Source organism: Bombus vancouverensis, chromosome 12, assembly GCF_051014615.1.
Source record: "Bombus vancouverensis nearcticus chromosome 12, iyBomVanc1_principal, whole genome shotgun sequence".
In the NCBI taxonomy this organism is placed as follows: domain Eukaryota; kingdom Metazoa; phylum Arthropoda; class Insecta; order Hymenoptera; family Apidae; genus Bombus; species Bombus vancouverensis.
The window spans coordinates 4,441,783-4,463,557 of record NC_134922.1 but is presented as its reverse complement, the minus strand read 5'-3'; the positions used below and the strand labels follow the sequence as shown (position 1 = coordinate 4,463,557).

Below are 21,775 nucleotides of genomic sequence, written 5' to 3'. Positions count from 1 at the left end.
TTGATTGATATTACTTTAAAGAAGAACAAGCACGATTTTTCCCCTTAATTGCTTAAATTGCGCCACACTCTCGTGACACTTGCTACCCTCAAAGCAGAGCAAACATTAATGGCTTCCTCCACTTCACTTTCATTTTTCTTCCTGGCCTTTTTGCCTGTAATGAACATAAGCAGCTTATAACTCAGTCCGTTTGTCTTTATGAAAACGTGACGATTATCTGTCGTTTACTGGTATTGTTTGCATTCACGCGTAGACTCCTCGAGAAATATCAGGAAATGTAAAAGCAACAGGTCATTTGATATTTTAAGACACGAACATCTTTCCCTTTATTCGAAATAAATAATTCGTAACTAAATGGATAAAACAGGAAATCTCATTAAAATAGTTTCTATTGAATATCGATCCATTTATTTCGTAGATTTTGTACTGTAAAAATTGCAATCTCTGAAGGTTGCTTTCTACTAGAATATATTATTTTCCTTGCTCGAATTTTCTCTCCAATAATTAAATTTATACATTTTTCATCGCATCTCGATTATCAAAGTTTTCCAATCAAACAAAGATGTCTTTTGAAAACTCTCGCTAGTCAAGCTGAAAGTTCTAAAGAATACAACCACCTCAAGCAGGAGCAAAGAATACTTATAGCGAAAGTTTGCATCCCTCTTTCATGTATATTAGAATTCTTCGCATATTTTTGAAATGTACCATGGAAGAAACTGAATTACCATGTAACTAGGGTTGGGACAAAGCTCAATTTTCACCAACCTTCAAGAAACATATGCACATCACCAGTCTACGGTCTAATAGAAGTTGCATCAGTTTCCTCGTTAAATCTTGCAGTCGCAACTTGCATACGTTCTTCAACTTTACCATCTTCTTTTCACGCCATGCCTTAACGTCTGTCGCATAATGCACACGCTTCATCGTTAGCCTGTCTGGAAGAATCATTTCTAATTTTACCGAAGCTTAACAACGAAGGTCGTATTTCACGAAACGATCGCCCATCTAATAGAATGTGAACTGCTAATTGGTCTGGCGCCTCTTCGAGTTTATTCCTTCTTCCCGAACTGTGATGCGTTCAATGCTTTGACTAGTTGTTGAAAACTTTAATGCTTCGAGTAATCGAAAATAAAGTAGAATATATTTCACTATTTTATTCGCGAATCGAACTTTCAGTGTGTTATATACGATTTCACTTATGCATATTCGGCTACGTAGGAAGATGGCTTTCATTTTCGTGACAGAAGCGCATTATTCATAAAGTGATTCGACCCGTTCTTTATGAAATGCATACAAATTTCTAATTTCAAACTTGGAAACTTTTTTATAAAAATTTATGCGTTTTGTTCCTCAATAATCTCCATTGATATTCGTTCCATAATACACTCTATGTTAATAGGGAAAAAATTATTCCTAAAGTCAATTTCGAGCGTGAAATCACGGTTTCCCCGTGAAATTCACGCACCTGGATTACTCTTATCTGGAAAAGTTGACTTGTCACATCCGCTACGCGTCGCATGAATCATCATTTTACTCTCGTCTGCGAAGCTGCATTAATTGGCAACATTCCAATTACCGGATTATCTACTCGAAACAACTCGGCAATTTGCGGTGCAATTTTATCCAGCCATTTATCGGTCAGAGAACTGTCAGTTATTTTCACCTCGAATTCTCATTCTCGTCACGTAGCGGACAGCATGACGAACGTTGCGATTTGTTACATTACACTCGTTCGTTTTATCGCGGCCATTGAATAGCTGAAGAATCGTCAAGTGGTAGTGGGAAGCGGCGTAAAACACCAGGAATGATATTTTTCAAAATGAGCAGGAAACGATCTCGTACGTTAATGGCCATGCTGTTTGCTTATTAAATAAAAATTGTTCCCCTTCTACAATTGAGTTAACAATGTTAGGGAAATTTTTCGAGTCGTTACAAAATACAAACAACTGAAATTCTGAAACATAAATTTTATAAAATACAAATCTGCTGATTATACACTAGTAGCTTTTCATCTGTAAGACAATTTATGAAAAACGCGAGAACGTTAATTCCGAAACTTTATGAGAAGAAACAATATCTTGAACAAACTTTCTGAACGAATCGTTAAAAGCGTTTTCTGGAAAACAATCCGATCACATTGATAATATTATCACCCTCGATGATACAATTTGAACCGGAATATAGACTCTTTAATGCTTACTGTGAATCGTATCTCAATCCCCCAATTACATCGTAGCACGCATTTATTGCCGGTGGTTAGAACATGGCGCGCGAGTCAGGCGCGCCGCTTTGAATCGCTTTCTGGAAGTATTAATTAGCGAAATTCTAATTAACGTATTAACACCGCGAGACAACTTACCAACACCGTATCGCATTATATCCCGTCGCTCAGACGGCAAACTCGCTAGTTATATCTGCTACAAATTTCTCTCTCTTCATTCGATCCAAAACCTCTCGAGCTTTGCCTGTCTGTCTGGCCATAGAACGAGCACGTATTATGCATCAGCTTTCGCTATGAAATTTTCCCCAAACATATAGAATAGATAATAAGCCCAGATACAACATGGATTATGAATGAAGTCTTATTTTTACTCGTAGAGTATGCTACCATCTTTTTGCGGAAGAAACCTGTAATACCCTTGTGTAGAAAGCATCAATATAGGTAAAGAAAGATGACCAAAAGTGCCAAATTCGTATCTTCGGACGCCGAAAATCCTAATAAGGCGTTATCCTATAAGAACGAACGTATCGTCAGTTAAAATTTATGACAAATATGATAGGAAAGTTAGAAAAAATTGATGAAAAGTTGGCGAAGCCCCGAAAGGGGAATTGGAACTTTCTCATTTTGAATGATCATAACTTCTAAATGAATGTATTAAATGCGAAAACTCAAGCGCTGTTTTGCAAAGGAAAGTCAGTATTTCTATAGTATGTAAAAACATATCGCTCAAATTGTTAATTAATAACCGTCGACTTGGTCTGCATTTTTTATGACTTTTCCATCACAATTGCAATAAATGGTTTTACTTTCGTACCTTAAAAATCATAGAATGACGCCTTATTAGAATTTTAGATGCCCGAAGGAATACAAAGGATCTTTTTAAGCGTCCTCCTTTTGTCTGATAGGAGTAGCTACATTATACTGCGCGTAAATCTTAATTGGTCAAAGTGACGGATAAAACAGGGTGGCTGATCGAAGGAAGACATAACAGTTACGCATCGACGAGCCACGGTCACTCGTTGTCGTGGTTCCCCCTGACTGGATTGTTGTCGTTTCATGGCCATGCAGCTTCGTAACGGGGCAAACGTCAGCGACAATGGTCGTTTTATTAGAAAGTTCGGAGGCAGGGAAGCGGCTGATCATTATGCAGCTCGCGTTGTCATATTCCATTACCGTGGCTGCCGGTTACAGATGCAGCTGCCGCGGTTAGTTCGAAGAACAATTCGCAACGCGATATAGGAGCCGGCATCACCCTTCAACCGTGCTTGCAGATGACATCGATACTCGACTTCCGCCTCCGCACCCAGGCGTTTGTAGCCTCTCGGTTTCCATCGCAAGCACGATTCACCATCGAGCAAACTTTACCGTGTTTCGACGACAACGACGACGACGACGACGACGACGATGGAAATGACTGAGAAGCGGATAACGCGCGTACGCGACCAACAATACACGTGTTGATTTCTCGGAACTCTTCGTAATAGTCTGTAATCCGTATTTGTTGTAAAACTGATACACTGGCGGCTGTTTATTTCTTTTCGAAAAATCGTTCGAATGTTCGTTAATTCTTTTTACGATATTTTTCCTTCATTCGGATACTTTGGAATAAGACGGCATAGAAAATATTTTTGAAGCAGTAATCCAGACTGATTTAATCAAGAAAAGATGAAAGATTGTAATGTTATTCTATATTTTGAAAATTGCGATTTACACTTTACGATTTCATCTTCCAGTGTAGGAACGATCAAATAAATATTTCTCTGCATCAATTATGTGAATCTTTTTGTATTTTAACGTTTAAATGTTGAAAATTTTACATCTATGTATCGTTATGAATTACTGATAGTTCGTACGGTATTGTATTGATTAGGTGATTGGAGGACATTTGAGATAAAAGTTGCATCGGAACCCATGTTTAAAAACAAATTCTCATATTCCTCAGAGTCAATGAATGCTCTATAATTTTGAGCAGGTTCTACAACCTAAAATCACGCAAGTTCAAATATACACACGTTATTGTTAGTATGGAAACGTTTGATTTCTTTTTGAAATATTCTCTATTTCTGCGAATAGCGTATCGGTTCCAGAGCAAAGTTCAACAGATTTATATTATTCGTCACATTTATATTCCGCGACAGTTCCAGAGATAGAGAGGACTAGTCGAAATAATTTCATTCGATGAAACGGTCATTTATACGGGCAGAGTTGGAACCTGGCGGCTGAATGGCATTTTTATGCATATCGCAGATTGCACAGTTCGAAAAGTCAACTGGAAGCAAAATCTGGCATTCGGGAACGACGTGGAGAAGGAAATAGGATACAGGCTGGATATTTAACCAAGATTATGGCAGCTCGTTTAGTGAAACATTCGCGGAAGTTAAGCGCCTTTCTCGGTCGCCGACGCCGGTCTGTTTTAGGTAACTCCGAGAACGTCGCTGAGATAATTCTTATCAGGCTGTCTGGCTGTTTTAACGTTAGCCAATTCTAATTTCTTCGAGCTCGATACGCGTTGAGAGCCAAGGTTTACGCGCCCGTACGAACGTTACTGAAAGAAATTCAACTAGTCGTAGAATTGATCGAAACTTACCTTTTCTTTTTAGTCGAATTATTTTTTTAGAAAAATGTGTATTTCACTACCATGCGCGAATTGTTAATTAATCGAATCCATCAAAGTGTCTGGATATGTCTAAAGTCGAAATCGATCGGGATTTGTAATAATGTATTGGTTGAAATTAATGTTAAGATAAAGACAGGAAATAGTTTAGGTATTGTTAAAGTAAATGTTGTCGTGTAGTTCATTCGCGTCTAATTAGTGTAGGTAATACCTTTACAGTAGGTAGTATATTAATACATACGTTTATTGCGTTATTTTACGTAGAACGTGTGTCAACTAATATTAACTTGTTCATTTACATTAATTCCACATCAACTGCTAACGAATATTCTGATTTAATACACATTTGTGTATTGCATTTGCAACGTTCGGGCGTTGTATGCACTCGGTAAACAACGGCACAAGTAAATACATGCTACCATAGAGATTAGTTTACGACCACGCAGAAAACAGAAATTATTCAAACATTAATATTCCATAGTTGGAACGTCTGTGAATACTACTCCGTAACTATAATTAGGGGACTATGAACAATTCTCTTGAAAAATTCATCCCTTCAAATGTTAGTATTAGCTCGTGCCATTTTTTTCTATACGTTGAAAATCCAATTACTTTTCCTCTCGAGATTTAAGAAAATTGTTAACCATAACATTACGTATCACAGAGATTAGATATTTTTACCATAAACATGAAAATAGCCTAATTATAAGTCATACATCTTCCGTTCCGAAATATTTAGTTTTGCCTTCAACGAGCAAACTGAATTCTCTTTAACGACGCAACAATCAACTCGATCCAACAGTTCAATTTCTACTACTTTGCAAAGATGGTTTCGGATTGTCGTAATGTAAATAGATCAAAATAAGTGATAAGCTCGTCCTTTTTAGACTCTCCACCTAAGCCACATACATTATCATCGGTATATTTTTGTGATACATTTGTAGTCAACGTGTCGTTTTGTTTCAAAGTGTCATAAAAGTGAACAAATCATTTAGGTTGACTGGCGTGCGAACAATTTCCCCGTTATATGTACAAGTAGCCATCATAATCGAGCTGACTTTTAGCTATGGTAGATTATGTGTACACCCTCGTGGTTCTATCTGTACGACGTGTTTGGTTAGGTTACACAAAGGATGGGTTTGTGTCGTGTTTCGCACTGGCTACACACCCACTGGAGTCAGCTGGCTTGGTACCCTGTCTAAGATTATGTTTGTGCTCTTTGTCAGCAGGAAATCATTATTTTCGATAATAGAGAGGTAGTCAGAAAATGTGGTTAATGTTCGAGAATCCGCGATCAAAATTGCTTACACGATACCGCGAACGTATTTTTAATCAAAGAAAATATAGTAGTTAACTGAAGATGTTATACAAGCATGTACATTTAATCATATCATATGATCGCGGAACTTCTTATTTTTATTCAATCTCGAGTTAATTGCATACTTGAAAAGAGTAAAACAACCTCTGAAAAGTTGTTCTGATAAACTTAAAATATTTTCCAATCGAAGCACGCCTCGTATGGATTATAATTAAGCCAACAATCGATATATTGACCGGACGATGTTAGGTTTAAGGTGGATTAAGATAGATCTTTAGATATCCTCGATAATTTCATGAATCATCGGTTCGTTCAGAAGTAATTCGCATAAGCTGCTTCCAGTTCCATATCGAACGCAATGGGAAACGTGTCCAAGAACGAAATCCGCGAAGCCTATTCAGTACAACGCAGAGAATAGTCTTTCCTCATTTTTTTCCGGGCAAAGACAGGAAGAATGGATAATTCGCTGACACAACGGCTCAACTGTTCTGATCACTCGAACGAGCATCCATTATCCACCTTAGTAGTATCTAGTACGATACAGAAACGCACCGCAAAGGGACGAAATTAATAACTGTTTGCGGACACGTTAAGCCCCTTTGCAGCCGTCCGCTTTATTAATTTAAGCTGGCTATTAAGCCAGGAGACAGATTTCTATCGCGATTCTGCTGTTACACGCGCGACAATTGCTTCTCTTTTTACGATAAACGACCGTGCTGCACACGGTATTTAGGACAGTGTTTTAAGTGAATTCTGATTATTGTTAATACATTAAACTTGAAGCTTAAATAAACCTGAACTAAGATTTATGAAATTATAAATCCTACATACACGTTTTAAGCAAATATTTGATGCTTTTGTTTCTCTCTTTTCTCCGCGAAAATATTTAATATATTATTGCACAATGCTATAATGTATTTTTATCATTTTTGTTTCAGATGTCAACATGGTGGCCGAACCAAAACCCCATCAAACCGGACGCAAACGACAGAATGTAACCAAAACTGGCAACGATTGGTATGTGAACATACTTTCTCTAGCTACGTATTATTAACACGTTTACTGTAAATCTAAGAAATATTTCGAATTATCTCTGTAACGTTAAAGATATCGAATATTCTATCGAACATGCTGTTTATTCAAATTAATTCCGTCCATCGATGGAACTACCATGATAGCCAGCGTATTAAAATTCAATTTTCGAAACAGTGTAAGCTAATATACACGGTATTGATATGAAACGTAACAAGATCCAGTTTACATATCTCTGTTGCTGGTATTTGATAATGACAAGTAACATTATCAAAAACTAGTAAAAGAACCGGTTATAATCTTTACGGAGAAAAAAGGTAGAATCACATTAAAGTCCTTCTTATCCAAATTTGAAGATCAGATTTTGCGTGAACGTGTGTGATAAAGACATACACACTGTAGGAGTGCAAAGAAAACACGAATAATAAGTAAGAAGTTATCACACGAGGAAATTCGTAGATTCTAGTGGAAAATTGGGTTAGAGAGTGTCGATTGTGTCGGTCTGTCGGATGAAAAATGGCGTTCTTCTTTGGTCTGTTCCAAAAATCTGTAATGTCGCGCGAGACTTGGCAGCTAGCCTAAGCCTGCAGATCGCATCACGGACGAGGAAGTTGGTCGCAGGTCGCGCATAAATCTTCCACGTAAACGGAGAAGTCGCATTTCATTCGAAGGGCGACCACTTGATCCTGTCGCCGTCGCTGGCTCGAACCGTGAGATCGCCTTAAGAACAGCGTCAAACAAATGCTAAACTCGATCTAACTGGCCTGCTCTTCGCGTCATGCTTGTCGTTTGACGACGTGCTGAAACAGTGTTTTACGCGACGTACGTGACCATGAAATTGCGAGAACCTCTCAGCTCGACGAGAAACGCGTCACCCGGAAATGAAACAACGATAATCGCCGGCTAATCCACCTGCACTCGCGATTGTTTAGCGTTTAGACTGATTAAGCTGACGCTTTTTGCCGGAAAAACGTTGGATATATTAGAATCGCTTTGTTCCTAGACTTGTTTATTTCTCCATCGCGTTTTCTGACGGAATTTCGATTGTATATCGACAGATGGATTTTCGCAAAATTCGCCGAACGTTTGGGAGGTTCTCCCAAACGAAGTTCGAGGAAAGGACGGAGAAGGATGGATGATAGGGGGAACCACGGTCGTATTTCCTAGAAGGGAAATAACGTATGTACATTGTTATTATTCGATTCCTCGATAAAACGTGTTCGATATCCAAACGGTGAGTGAAAAGGAAGTGATATAGAAAGGTATATACTTCGGTTTATTAAATTTTTACTAGAATTTTAGCTATATCGGTAGAGTGAAATATAAAAGTGTACATAACAAAGAGATGTTAGCGTGAATATTTTAGCAGCAACTATGACATGACTTACCACCTTTTAGGAATAAAAGATTAGAGATTGGAAGTTTTATACCTTTTTTGGAGAGAGGGTCACGTAAGAGCGTTGATCAATGGCGCTGATGGAGTATTTTATTAAAAAGATATATTTATGGTTAATGGGGCGGACTAATTTGAAGTGAAAGATAGCACGACCGAATTAACACGAAGAATCAAAAAATTCTTTATCGTTGGAAATTTTATTACCGCTTTCATTGTTCGTTTTAATATGCCACTATAATTCTCTGATATTGAATTACTTTCTCAGAATCCAAGAAACTGCAAATATTACTTTGATAACGCTTTTCCACCAATGAGACCAGATAAAACATGTTGTTCGTTGCTTTAAGGACAATGTCCCTGGGGAAGGCAGAATTCCGCAGGTTTCTGTAGGGAAACCGTGACATCTCGTATCGCGTCATCTGGTTTCACGATCTGCCGGCCGAAGAAAACGAGCCAGTCAACTCTGGTAACTGGTTAAGGTCCGCAAGCAAAGTGGACCGAGGGACACCGATTGTTTAGACCCTAAACTTTGGAGGGACATAGAGCGTGTTTGGTTGGTTGCACGAAACACGGTCTCTGTCCTCGGCTTGCGCGATAGTCGCTAATATAAAACGGCAGTAAACCGTGATTGTTAAAATTTAACGATCCACCCGTTTTTCGCTGCAATATTTCTCGCGTACGGAATGAATTTTCCGGCGGTTCTCGCGTGACATTTAAAATTTGCCGAAACATGCGGCAAAATGCGGGATTGTGCGACTACTGAGTCTGACTGCTGCCTCGTTGTCGCTATTTTTTAGCTTCGCAGCAAATTGAAAGGAATAACGACGATCATTTTTCCACGATGGCCGAAACGGTCGCTTCGAAAAATTTTCGTCCCGTCGTTTGAAAAATATAGCACGGCTCCATTGAAATACGCCCCCATGTTGTCCGCTACTCTTTCAAGCCAATAGACAAACGCAGAATTGGCCTGTTTGGAAATATTCAATAAGATTTAGTATGCAGTGTCTTTAATTGGCGTAAATTCCGATTTGAAATTTCCTTTCTTCTTCTTTTTCTTTTTGTTTCTTTTTGTAGTTCTTATTCGCGGTTATTGCATCGAAAAATATTTCTAGTAGGTACTTCGTGAATTATTACGTTTGCTTATTAAGATAAATTGACTACTACGTGCAATTTTAACGTTTAATTTTTTTGTCAAAGATTATATTACAAGTTATCAAATTATTTTTCACATCGAATGTTCCGTAGGGAATGTGCAGGTATATAACATATTATTAATACAAATTCAGAACTTTCTAGCTACAAAACGTGACATTTGCAGGAGCATATCGTGCAATATTAAAATTCGTATATTCTACAATACATAAGAAATGACGATGGAGAGGTGCATATGGTAGCGTGCTATCGATTTTTCAATAATTTCAGAAACAAAGCGAGACATTTCATACATATATTATGTAAAATCGCATACAATCTTGGAATATGATATTCTCCCCGTTAATATGGTTTATTGTCCAAATATTATTAATAAATACTGTGTGTTTTAAATGGGAATTTCGAATGTGAGTTTCATTAATGTGTAAAAAAATGCGCGTAATATTATTGACAATGGTCGCTTTCGCTATTTTCGGTGTGTGAAAACGTTTAAACGTGAGTAAAATGTTTCAACGAAATCCTATCTGGATTGAAATCCACTTGAAAATGGTTTTGAATTATTTTAAAAAATCCATGTTCCACGTTGTTAAATTTCAATAAAGTTTCCAATGGGGAAAATTTTTGAAGCTGGTACTCTTACCATTTGTGTTACGACCGTTCGCGGAGAGACGCGGTCGCGAGGAAAACGCGTCAGCGAGAGGCGTAAATTCTCGCTACGATTCGGTTAATCGACGCCGCGAATTAGTCGTTCCCCTGTTTCGGTTAAGATAACAGAGGTGGTTGGATGAATATGACACAGTATAGTAAGTTATATTTCACCGTTTATTCTAACAACTTATAACGAAGGCAATTACGCTGGTGCGTATGTACGAGATGAATGAGTGACTGATATACGGGTGTGTATACCCGGTTAAAGGATGTTGACCGTTCGAAGGATGTAAAATCAGTGATGTTCGGAGACGATGCTGTGGCAAAGGAAAGCTAAGGATGGGTGTGTCTAGCGCACGGGACCATCGGATTTGTTGGTGACGATTTTAGTTGAGAGAGTGAGGGAAATAGGCTTCGTTGTTAATTGGTTAAACGAAGGGTCTTAACCGCCCTCGAGAGAAAGTGGTTAGTGGGAGGAAAGTTGCATCATACGTGAGAAAAACTAATTTTCCCTGGTCAAGCTGTAGTAGACAATGGTCTTTAGAAATTCTTCGGAAACGGACGTTTGTTCGGTTTGAAGGACCTCGACTAGGAAATTCCTGAGATTTATGGAAGGTACTTGAGACTATTGAGGGTACGCAGTGAGTATCCGACGACATCTGGTTGCCATCTTGCCCGCGGTGTGTGGCCTGGGCTAGGTAGAGTGTTACGCGACGTAACAATTTGAGTGTTGCTCATTTCGCGGACATGATATTTGGATACTGTCAGAATTTTAAAATCTGCTAGTCTGGCCGTCCCTTTTCTCATATAGGGCGTTCTATTAAATTTTCGAACAAATTTTTCTTGCTACGTTACACACCTGCATCAGCTTCTATTTCTAATTCGTGTTTCTACAATCCTAATGCATTTAGGATTGTAGAAATGCAATTTCTATTTTCATTTATTTCTCTGGTATTTGTCGCTATCGCATAACATTATTATATTTATATAAATTATTACATTTCGTACGTGTAAAAATACAATTCACCAAAAAATAGGAGTTGCATAATTATTTAATTTCCAATCTTTTTGGTCCAATTTAAAATTCAAATTTCATGCAAAGAGAAAAGGGGTGATAATGAATAAATTTCCCTTAGAAAAAACAATAATGGCGGGCGCAGAGGCGATCTCGTTCACGCGTCTGCCCTTCTACCGATGAAAATAATTGCTTGTACACGCAGCAGCTGTCCTCTTCATCAGCCGTACGTACCCATTGTCCGTCAGACGTTTTCACGGAATTGTCGGCTTTATAACGTCACGTCATTTACCGTCGAGGCATCTTGGAGCAGGGCGAAGTTGTTGTCTGGCTAACACAACTGCTGGCCGCGAGACAGTAAAATCACCGTCCTAGCCATTGTGTCCATCATGATATGCAAGGCTGAAAATTTTACGAGGGATGAGAGACTCAAAACTTAAACGAAAAACATCGTTAGTTAAGATTATACGATATTCTAACGCTTCTTGCTTTTCGTGTACAATTAATCAATTAATTTTGAAGATCTCCAATGTACATACGTTTCAGGGTAATATTCAGTATGAATTATGTATTTAATTCTTAACGTTCTAAACAGTGTACATTCACTAAAATGTTGCTACGGATAGAATATAGTTAGGATCTTGATGTTATGCACATATTTCCCTACTTACGCTACTTCCATGTTACATATATTATGTAACATAATTCAGAACGTACGTATTAAAAAATTGAAGATGGGATATGCTATAGCATTTGTTTCGTGCCTGCCTTTCTTGTTTTGATTTTCATGTTGTACATTCCTTGATATAAATTACAGTGGTTGGTTTCGGTCAAAGGAGAAAAGAAATTTTTTACTCGCACACAGGATAACCGAATTAATATGATTTCACGAACTGGTCGAGAATTTTAAACGAAGAGCGTACTGTTAATGTAGGAATAAGTAATTAGACACGTACAAACTTAACTAGACTTTTAACAAGTTCGTTTTAATCTTCCCTCTCGAAGCGAGTTTCTCAGGGGTAACTTTCTATTCCTTTTCTGGTAATTGGCAATCATCCGGAGCGGCAGACTGCTGCAAATAATCAAAAAATTATGTATAACAGACAAATTAATAAACTACAAGCGCTAATATAATTTTAGTAATATTAGCTCGACAAATTAGACGAAAACCAAAGTTATACGAGTACCCTTAATTTATCAAACAAAATGAAAAAAAGGCGATCGAATAATACAACTTTTTGTGAGCACTGTCATCTTCGTCATTTTGACGAAAAAGAAAATAGAAATCAGAGTTTAAACGATCGTTCACTTTTGGCCAATCGAATTACGTTCTCAAACTTCCTCTAAAAAAGAAAACCACCCTTTTTACAACCTCGTAACTCAACCAAAATTCCATCTCCGCAGACGTTCTGTTGAGACCAATCTGAAAACGTCAAGGCACAGGTAACTGCATAGTTGTACACCGCGGGATACCGCGGATGGTCTGACAGTTTCCGTGAACGTAAAAAGAGGCCGTGACAAGGGAGAAAGAGCGAGAGAGAAAGGAAGAAAAAGAGCGAAAGGGGAAGAGAAGGAGACAAAGCTGGAAAACATATTTCGCGCCGGCTGATGCATTATCCGTGAGATGTCTGCAACAGATAGTGTCGTGGGAAAACGTCGATAGCCCTTTTCGCGAATGAAGTCTATTCTCGGGCTTTTTCTTCCGTTTTCCACCGCTTACAATCTCGTTCTTCCTTCTTCTTTTTTTTCCTCCTCTCTCCCTCCTTCTTCCACCCTATTTTACCCTCTTTTCTCACGCCTCTTCTTTTTTCTACTCTTCCAGAAGATTCGCGCCGGCAAAAAGGCAGTTTCGCGACGATTTTCGCGTGTCCATTGAGAGAGACAGAGCGGGACTTTTTTTCCTCTGGTGGTCGTTGAACGGTCGCCACTTTTTTGATGACTCCTCGGCGACGTAATTTTCCGTCATCCAGCAACGAATGACGAGCGCGAAGAGCCTCCGCAAAAGTGACTATAATAGTTTCCACGGTGAACAATGCCCAGACTTCGAGAGTTTCGAGGTAAATGCGCGTACTGCTGCTGCTGGCTGGCGTTTCGCGTTGAAAGAAATTGTTCGTGAAGTACGTTGCCCGGAAAGATTCTTGCCCGATGCTCTCTTCTTCTGCCAGTTCTTTTCCTCCATCTTTTTCTTCTTCTTCTTCTTCTTCGTCATCGTCGTCGTCGTCGTAGTCGTCGACGTCCTTTCGTTCTCTTCGTCTTTTTCATTTCTTCTTTTTGTTTTGTCCGCGGGAGCATTCGTTTACTGATTCGAGGAAATAATATGGTTGGATGAAGAATATCCGAGGACGATCACGATAGTGAAATTCGCAGTGCAAGCACTTGCGTCTGGGATTGCTAGATGTCGATGAACCTTCCTGAAAGGAACTTGGTTCTTAGATCTTCTTTGACGAAGTTTGAAAAGGGACAGTTCTTTATTTTATTACGTTCGTCGAGCTCTTCCATAATTTACCGATCGTTTTTCATTCGAATTCGTGGTTATTAGATTGTATTCGAGGGAGGTATATACAAGAAACGAGAACATCGATCCGTTCCACAATCTTTAAATTCTAAGAAGTTGTTTTAATTATACAAGGCTCTAAAGAAAGGATCGAAGAGTTTAAAGATAGTTGAATTAAAGCAATAAGTGGGAAATGTATGTATATATCAAACAATGTTCCACACATTGAATATACATTCATCGATTTATTATTTCAACCTGGAAATGTCGTATTCAAGGAAGCATCAAACGCCTCTCCAACAGCACGATAAAACTCGCAGATAGAAACAGCTCCAATCACTCTGCCCTCTGTTTGCATCTCTTCACTTCGCCCACGCAACCTTAAATCAATTTCGACAATGTCATTGAACGAGACTGAAACAAGATTCCCAGCGCGTGACAAAAGTGACGGCAACGGAACCAACCAGTCCGTAGTGCCGTTAGACGAATAAATAAGTCAGAGTAGCCCGGCACAAGGGGAAATATACGTACAAACAGGGAGGCGAACGCGATATCTCGAAGGCGTCACTTAATATCGTCAGTCGACGCCCAATGTTCTCCCCGTTCTTCCGCTGTCGCGCTTTAATGTAGCCGTCAATCCACACCGTTTTCACCAACTCTCACGAATTCCCCTGTTTTCGTTGTTGTCGCCGCCGTCGTCACCGTCGTCGTTCCAGCAGTCTGCGTTCGTAAATCGTGTCGAATCAAAGCTCTGCTCCGGGTCGATCGTAATCGTCCGTTTTATTCTCGTCGCGCGGCACCACCGAGGATGCAAATGGTCGTCCGGCGGACGGCCAAATAAATTTGCATATTAAGCTATATTTTAATACGCGTGCGTGTCCACAGTAACAGCGAGACATTTAAAAATTATACTTGCAAACAGGGGAACATAATTAACGTCACCGGCACGCACCATCATCCAGCGACGTCGACTCGCCCTCACCCTCATCCTCGCCCTCGCCTTCGCCCTCGTCCTCCTCCGTAGCATTCGGTTACCGCGCCGTTCAAAATTTACCACTCGTTTCGAGTGTCCCGAGACGAGAGAAACTCGCACGACGCCGGAATTTTAATTCGCGGATGATGAATCACGCGAGAAAGGTAAATCGCGTTGGTTCGCGTCACACCACCGCCGATAGACCCACCTCGTCCGTGCATTTTTCTCTAGCCGAACGACGAATTTTGATTCACTCGAGACGACGAACGTAATACGGTCACGTCGCGGGAAAGTTTGTCCTGGATAGTTCGGAGTAATTTGTCAGTATCAGATTGGAGGGAAATGTAGTGCGGAGACGCGCTGTTTACTCGTTTCCGATTGCCTCTGTCTCGTTAACGTAATGGAGGCTTGATGACGGCCAAGTTTGAACCGGTTTCGAGAGGACAGGAAAGGTACTCCATGTATATCTCGTTTGCGAACATTTTAGTTTCGACGAGATCCTGATGACTTTTTTAAGGAATTTTGTAAGTTGCATCTTCGACGAACCAATTTGGTTTTGTGAAATCGTACAAAATAACACGTTATTTCGTTTGAACTTGAGGTGATTTTGGATATAGGACATGTATGACGATCCTCGCTTCCGACTCTTTTCGTACAATTCTCTATTCCAAACTGACGATTCTCACTTCTCGGTTACAACTCAACTGTTTTCTTGATCCGATTCGTTTCTTTTTTTCGCCCTTCAATATCCGCATTATGCACGCGTTCGTTAGCCGTCTGCAACCGTTGCGACGTATGCCTTCTTGCAAATATTCGGCAGAAGGACCGTAGCAATATCAATGGCTCATTAGGCCTGTCGGCACTTACGCTTCGGTGATACTTGTACCAACGAAACCGTTGGAAAGTTTTGTTGTCGAGTGCCGCTACAAACTTTATCGCATTAGAATTTGGATCGAAGCTGCCACAAAAGACTGCTTTCGCGAGAATTTATAAAACGTTTGAAATGAATTTAGGAAACAACGAAAATTCAGTTTCGCGAAACTTCGTAAAATAATGTTTCGTTTCACTGAAACCACATTGCATCCAGATTTAGATATTTCAATAATACAATTAATTCGATGCGCTTTGATCTGATAGATTTTATTTTGGGCAGGCCCTTTCTTCTTTCGTTATTGTACCACAGTATTAAATTCGCTTAATTATTCATTTACGTCATATTGATACCAAATTAGTTATTAATTGAGTATCAATTAAAATCAGAACGTCAATTGTTTTGCGGTGGGCTGTGCGCCAGTCCGAGGATATTTGATTATAGTAAATTTGCATATACATATTTGATGTTTCATGATGCAACATAATGCCATTGATTATGGAATTAAAATTTCAAGGATCGTTAATACGAAGTTAACATTATATCAATTAACAGCATTGACGACCTGGGGAAAAAGCGAAAACTATTTTATTATTGTTTTGAAATGAATTTAAATATCTCAGAATTCTCTTAGAAATTTAAAGATAGACCAAGACTTAAACATTATGTAATTATTAGAATATTCGCGCATTTACTAGAATAATCTTTCTATGTAATGAATATTTAATTATGACTATAAGTCTTTTCGTTTGGGGTGATTCAATGAATCTAATTCTGCTACATCTGATAATGTGAATTATTATTAATATATATATTCAATTATCATTCCGAATTTCATGACCAGTACAAATCCACGATACGTTCATTCAACTATTTCGTCGAACAAACGATCAGGGGACAACTCGGACGTCTGGTTCGCGTGCATGGAACATCGATTCACCGGTTGAGTGACGAATGAAGACTACTTCCGGCAGAATCGACAGGTCTGTTGCAATCATTCCAATACCTGGCTGATATTTCATGATGAAGTGGCGATACTCGTCGATCGGTAACCACAAAATCGAATCCGATGATCTCGTTTTGTACCATTGACTCGAAATTAATGATTGGGAAATGAGGTTCGTTCGAAATTTTTCAACGTCAACATTTGATAAAATCGGTTGTGGAGGATCCTTTGATAACACTCATAAAACGCTGTCATCGCGTTATTTCTGTGGATATGATTTTTAAGAGGATTAAAGACGCGGGGAAATTTAAAAAATATCGAAAATAATTAGGTAGTTTAATTATCTTGATAGATCAGTGCATTGTGGGGAAAAATGGGGATTATAAATTTTCAGTACGCTTCGAACGTGAATGTGTAAAAAAAGTTAATTCTTTTTGTTAATCTTTTGTTATAATTGCTTTTCCGTGATATGTTCAGTTTTTTTGTTTTTTTAAGTAGAAATTAAAAAATGTAAAACATTGCTGAGCAAATAGTCATTTAAGTCGCTACTCATTCTAATAGAGAAGAGAAATAATTTTTTTTTACTTTTTCATCATTCCGTAATCTGTGAAATTTGAAAACAATCGTGCAATTTTTTCAACAAATAAAAATATCGGAGTATTTTTCATTTGGAAATTTATTTGAAAATATCAACGCTATGTATTTTTTTTTAAGCAGGAACCATTCTGTAAACAACGTTACTTTCGGAAATTGCAGGCGGTTTTGAACGCAACAAGTGAGAAGCTTGAATAACGAGGACTGGCCACCTCGGCTATATATTTTCCCTTGACAAGTTTTAATGAAATTCCATATCTGATTCTTTTAATAATATTCATCGACGAATTCCTGCTTTGATGGAAATCTACGTACCGCTAGTGCTCATGAAAGGGAACAACGTTCTAGATTCTAGATTATCATTGGCTCGTTTCTGCTTCGTTTAGGAGAAAACTGATACGTTCCAAGGTAATCTATATCTTTGTCTTTTTCGTGTTACAAAGAGTACGTAATTTACTTGCTTGTGAAGATCACGCACAGCCCTTAGCATGATTGTAAGAATTTAAAAACGACATATTCTAGTTTATTTAATGATAATTTCTGTTTAGACCGCGTTACAGTAACACGTTCTTAATCATTTTTATAACGCATAGTACGATAAAATATTATTTTTCTATAAAATGATATTAACGCAAAAATTCTCGTATAAAGGAACTGCGTGTTAACGCGCGATATTTAAAACATGTTTCTCATAAACAAATAAGCCTGTCGTTATCGCGAACGTGTTCGATGAAATTTAATTATTCGGAAAATTAATTTCACATAAACACAGTTCGCCAAAGCAATCTTAATGAAAAGACATTTTACAAAAAAAATGTCTGAAAACAAATTGCGCATATTTACGCTTGCAACTGACGTTTCCTGGAATAACAATCTCATTGGAAGGATTTCAAACTAAACGCCTGAAGTTAATTGAAAGTCCGATTTCGGAATTAATGTTGTTACGAAGTAAATTCTGTGGACTGTGTGATGCCACGATATAATTACGAAATTATTGGTTGCATATAGTACAGTAACTAGACTGTGATAACGGAAGATAGTTGGTGACTTACACGTAATGACTGATATCCCGTTGTTATATCTGATTTTAATGAGTAGAAAAGAATAGAACTCGAGTTGGCATTTAACGTTTCTGACCTGAAATGACCTACGGCAGAGAAGCACATTAATATAGCTAATGGTATTTCGAAACTTAGTTTCTCTCTCCTGGGACAAAACTCGCCTAATTGGTCCACTTTCCTCTGAGCACGAATTGAAGCGGAAACCGCGTTTGTTACCAATTTGCGACAGCCACGGATAGCATTGTTATTATTATTTACATAATAAGCAGATGCACGCGTAAAAATACCGGATGCCGTGGTTTAATGATATTTTCACATTTTCAACTTCATCGCGATAACGAACGTTTTTATTCGCTATTCCAAGGATTATAAATTTGACGTCCTTGCATTGGATTACTTGATATTAATTAAAGCCCATATTTAGCATCGAGATTTAGCATCGCCAGTATTTTCGTACTATATCCTTCATTTTTAATTCTTGTGAGAAAATATTCATCTTCGCTCAATGCTTACGCTCTAATAGTAATAATAAAAGAGCTATTTTTAGAAACATTAATGTTCATGTAACTATTAATATTCAAATGACAGGTATATGTTTATTTTAACTAAAACAAGAAAAGCGATATAAATGTTTCAATGTTACTGTGAATTTCGTTCTCTGTAAATAATTAAACGATATTCCTGAGAAATTGCTGTTAGCAACCTTATACCTACATGTTCCATATTACTACAAAATTACTGTTAGGTGCAATAATTTTCTCGTAGAGCGAACCGAACGTTTAAACAAGCTTTTCTATAAATTCTCGTTGGTCTTGTACTTTTGAATTTGCCTGTACAGTTAACAGAGGCCTTCCAGCCCTTAACACCGAACATAAATATTAATAAGCAAGCGGTGAAATTCACGCTTATCGTGGCACCGTGAAGATTTACATGAGATAACACGACTTTCCTTTTGCTATACGGCCGTTTGTGTGGCCCGTGCACGTGTATCCAGCAGAAAACACGTCGGCATTTACATACGACGTCGGATAAGGCAGTCACGGAGATCGTTTTGCGGCCGCAACTTTTATCGCGACTGATATCTCGCCGGGTGGTATTGCATTTTTTTTAGAATAAATAACGAGACTCGGGATGATGAAGCAAGAGCTGTTACATAGCGTTGTTTACGCGCCACGTGAATGGAACGCTTTGAGAAATGATCTTTGCATTTTCACCCCTCCAAGATGTTGCGATAGTATTGCTTTAAGCCCTACCTACCTTTCTACCATTCTAATTTCTTTCGTCCCCTTTGAGTCTACGATCGACCTTTTTAGCGAAATTGCTTAAAAATAGTACTTCAAAAATGGTACTTCTACGATAATAAGTAATAGTATTTACATATAGTATTACATATAGTATACATATCGTAATACATATAGTATGCCATATAGTAATAGTATTTAAAATATTATTTTTACAATAATTGTTAATAACATTTAAATTGTTTAAAAATATTATTTACAAGAATATTTGCATTGATCTCCTGTTTCGAAATTGCTTAAAAATGGTATTGCAAAAGTAGTTACGAGATGTGGAGAATTGAAAATAAGAACTAGGAAATAAGAAGGAATCTTTGTATTTTCATCCCTCTGAAATGTTACCATAATAATACTGCTTTAAACTTTTCATCTTACCAGTCTTAGACTATAGCATGGTTAACAAAGTACCGAGTACTTTGTCTATTAGAAATTTAGATATTTGACACTTGAAGCTGTCCGAAATATAATTCATTAAGGGTTTGCCATGTTCTATATTACCAAATTCCATCATTGATTTAGGTGCTTATTATTTGTGGCTGTTGTAAAACGTAAATACGTAATTTATTAGGAAACGCATGCATTATTAGTGACGTAGCTGTATCGTGTATTGCCGAATGCTGCGTTAATGTTGGTGATTACGCGCGCGTGTTCCTTCTACGCTATTCGTATCTGAATGCGTTGCTCGATAACGTTTGGCTTACCACAAACCGCTGCATAACTCGGAACCCCCCACTATGTGTTAAACAACATTGATTAGTGACATCTGTAGAGTTAATATTCCGATAAATTTAATGTCCCTTTCGTATCTCGTTTAATGCCGGTGATAATTGCGTCATTAAATATTATTTTGCAGCTGTTGTCACGAAAGGGTCAATAAATCGTTATATTTAGCCAATTTTAATTAGTCCACGTATAATTTTCCTACAGCTATTACAAAATATTTAAGCAATATATAAGTTAGGTAAAGAGGGTAAATATGTGATTGAAATAATTTTGTTCTATAATGTGTTATTTTTAAACGTAAAGCTAGCGTTATTAAAGCAGAACATTCACTTCAACGTCCTGTTTCAAATTGCGCATTCGCATAAACTTTAATTGTATGTTCATTCTGCATGGAATGAAGTATCGTCGATGACGAAAAATATTTGTTGCATTACAATATGCGTTACACTGTTAATTTAACGTTACACAAATTGCAAGATGATGGATATTCATATATTCGTAGTCAGACGCGTAATTTACTTTACTTTATCCTGCTGCTTTACTTTATTTTGGTACTATTAAACATCAAAATATTATGCTCTTCGCAATGAGAAATAATAAATTAAGCCTCTAGGTTGCCTGTTCATTGTCGACTTACGACATCATCGATCGATTAATTTTCATATTGCATCGACAGAACTAGAGGTAAAAAAGCAGTTCGGTTTCGAGTTCTCCCCAACGTTAATTCACTGCTGGCTTCCCTGTGAGTTACTTCACACCCCCTCGGTTTCTCCATTAGCCTATCAGACATGGCTGGCCCGTAATTGCTCGCGGCCGCACTTCGTTCACCAGGGTTAATTTCAAGTATACCCTGTCCATCGGATATACAACGAAGATTGTTCGTTCGTCGTGTATTCGATAAGCTTCGTCTGGCTGCGAGTGCTCGGTTCTCTCTACCCTCTGTGGTCCCGGTACACAGGCCGCACGAGCACAAACAACGTCTCCCCGGCCGTGGTGAAACGCCGATGAGTATATTTGCAGATCAGTCGGGCGAGTTCTACCAACATTTCAGCATCGTTAGCATTCAATTACGCGATTATTGAGGGTCTTGGCCGATTCGTGCGCCCCTGCTTTCTTTGATCGATACACGTCCCTTTTTGTGAAATGCCGTAGCTCGAAATAATAGCCAACTCAAGTGCCGGCTACTGCTTGCTTCTCCCCTCAACCAAGTTCGTTGAACCAAGTGTCTACCTGTGTATGTGTGAATGAAATTTCAATATCTCATGTGTGAGGACTCGAGCCACTTTAAGCTCCATTAACCTATCGAAAATTTTGCTAATGAAGTATTACAGAATTCGCTGCTTCCGGACTTTAATGGAGAAGCTTGGTTATATAATCAGCGCTAGAAAATTTCTTAGAATTTTAGGAATTATTCTTCTG

At 38.2% G+C, this 21,775-nt stretch overlaps 1 protein-coding gene across 7 annotated transcripts in view; it reads left to right on the top strand.

Annotated features, from left to right (window-relative positions):
* LOC117160816 (uncharacterized) overlaps window positions 1-21,775 on the top strand; it is a 246,742-nt gene that overhangs the window by 186,338 nt on the left and 38,629 nt on the right. For all 7 annotated transcript variants that reach the window (XM_033341844.2, XM_076623190.1, XM_076623192.1 and 4 more), the window contains one exon: window positions 7,092-7,170. In XM_033341844.2, the coding sequence (XP_033197735.1) occupies window positions 7,092-7,170 (79 nt within the window). The remainder of the gene's footprint in view (window positions 1-7,091; window positions 7,171-21,775) is intronic.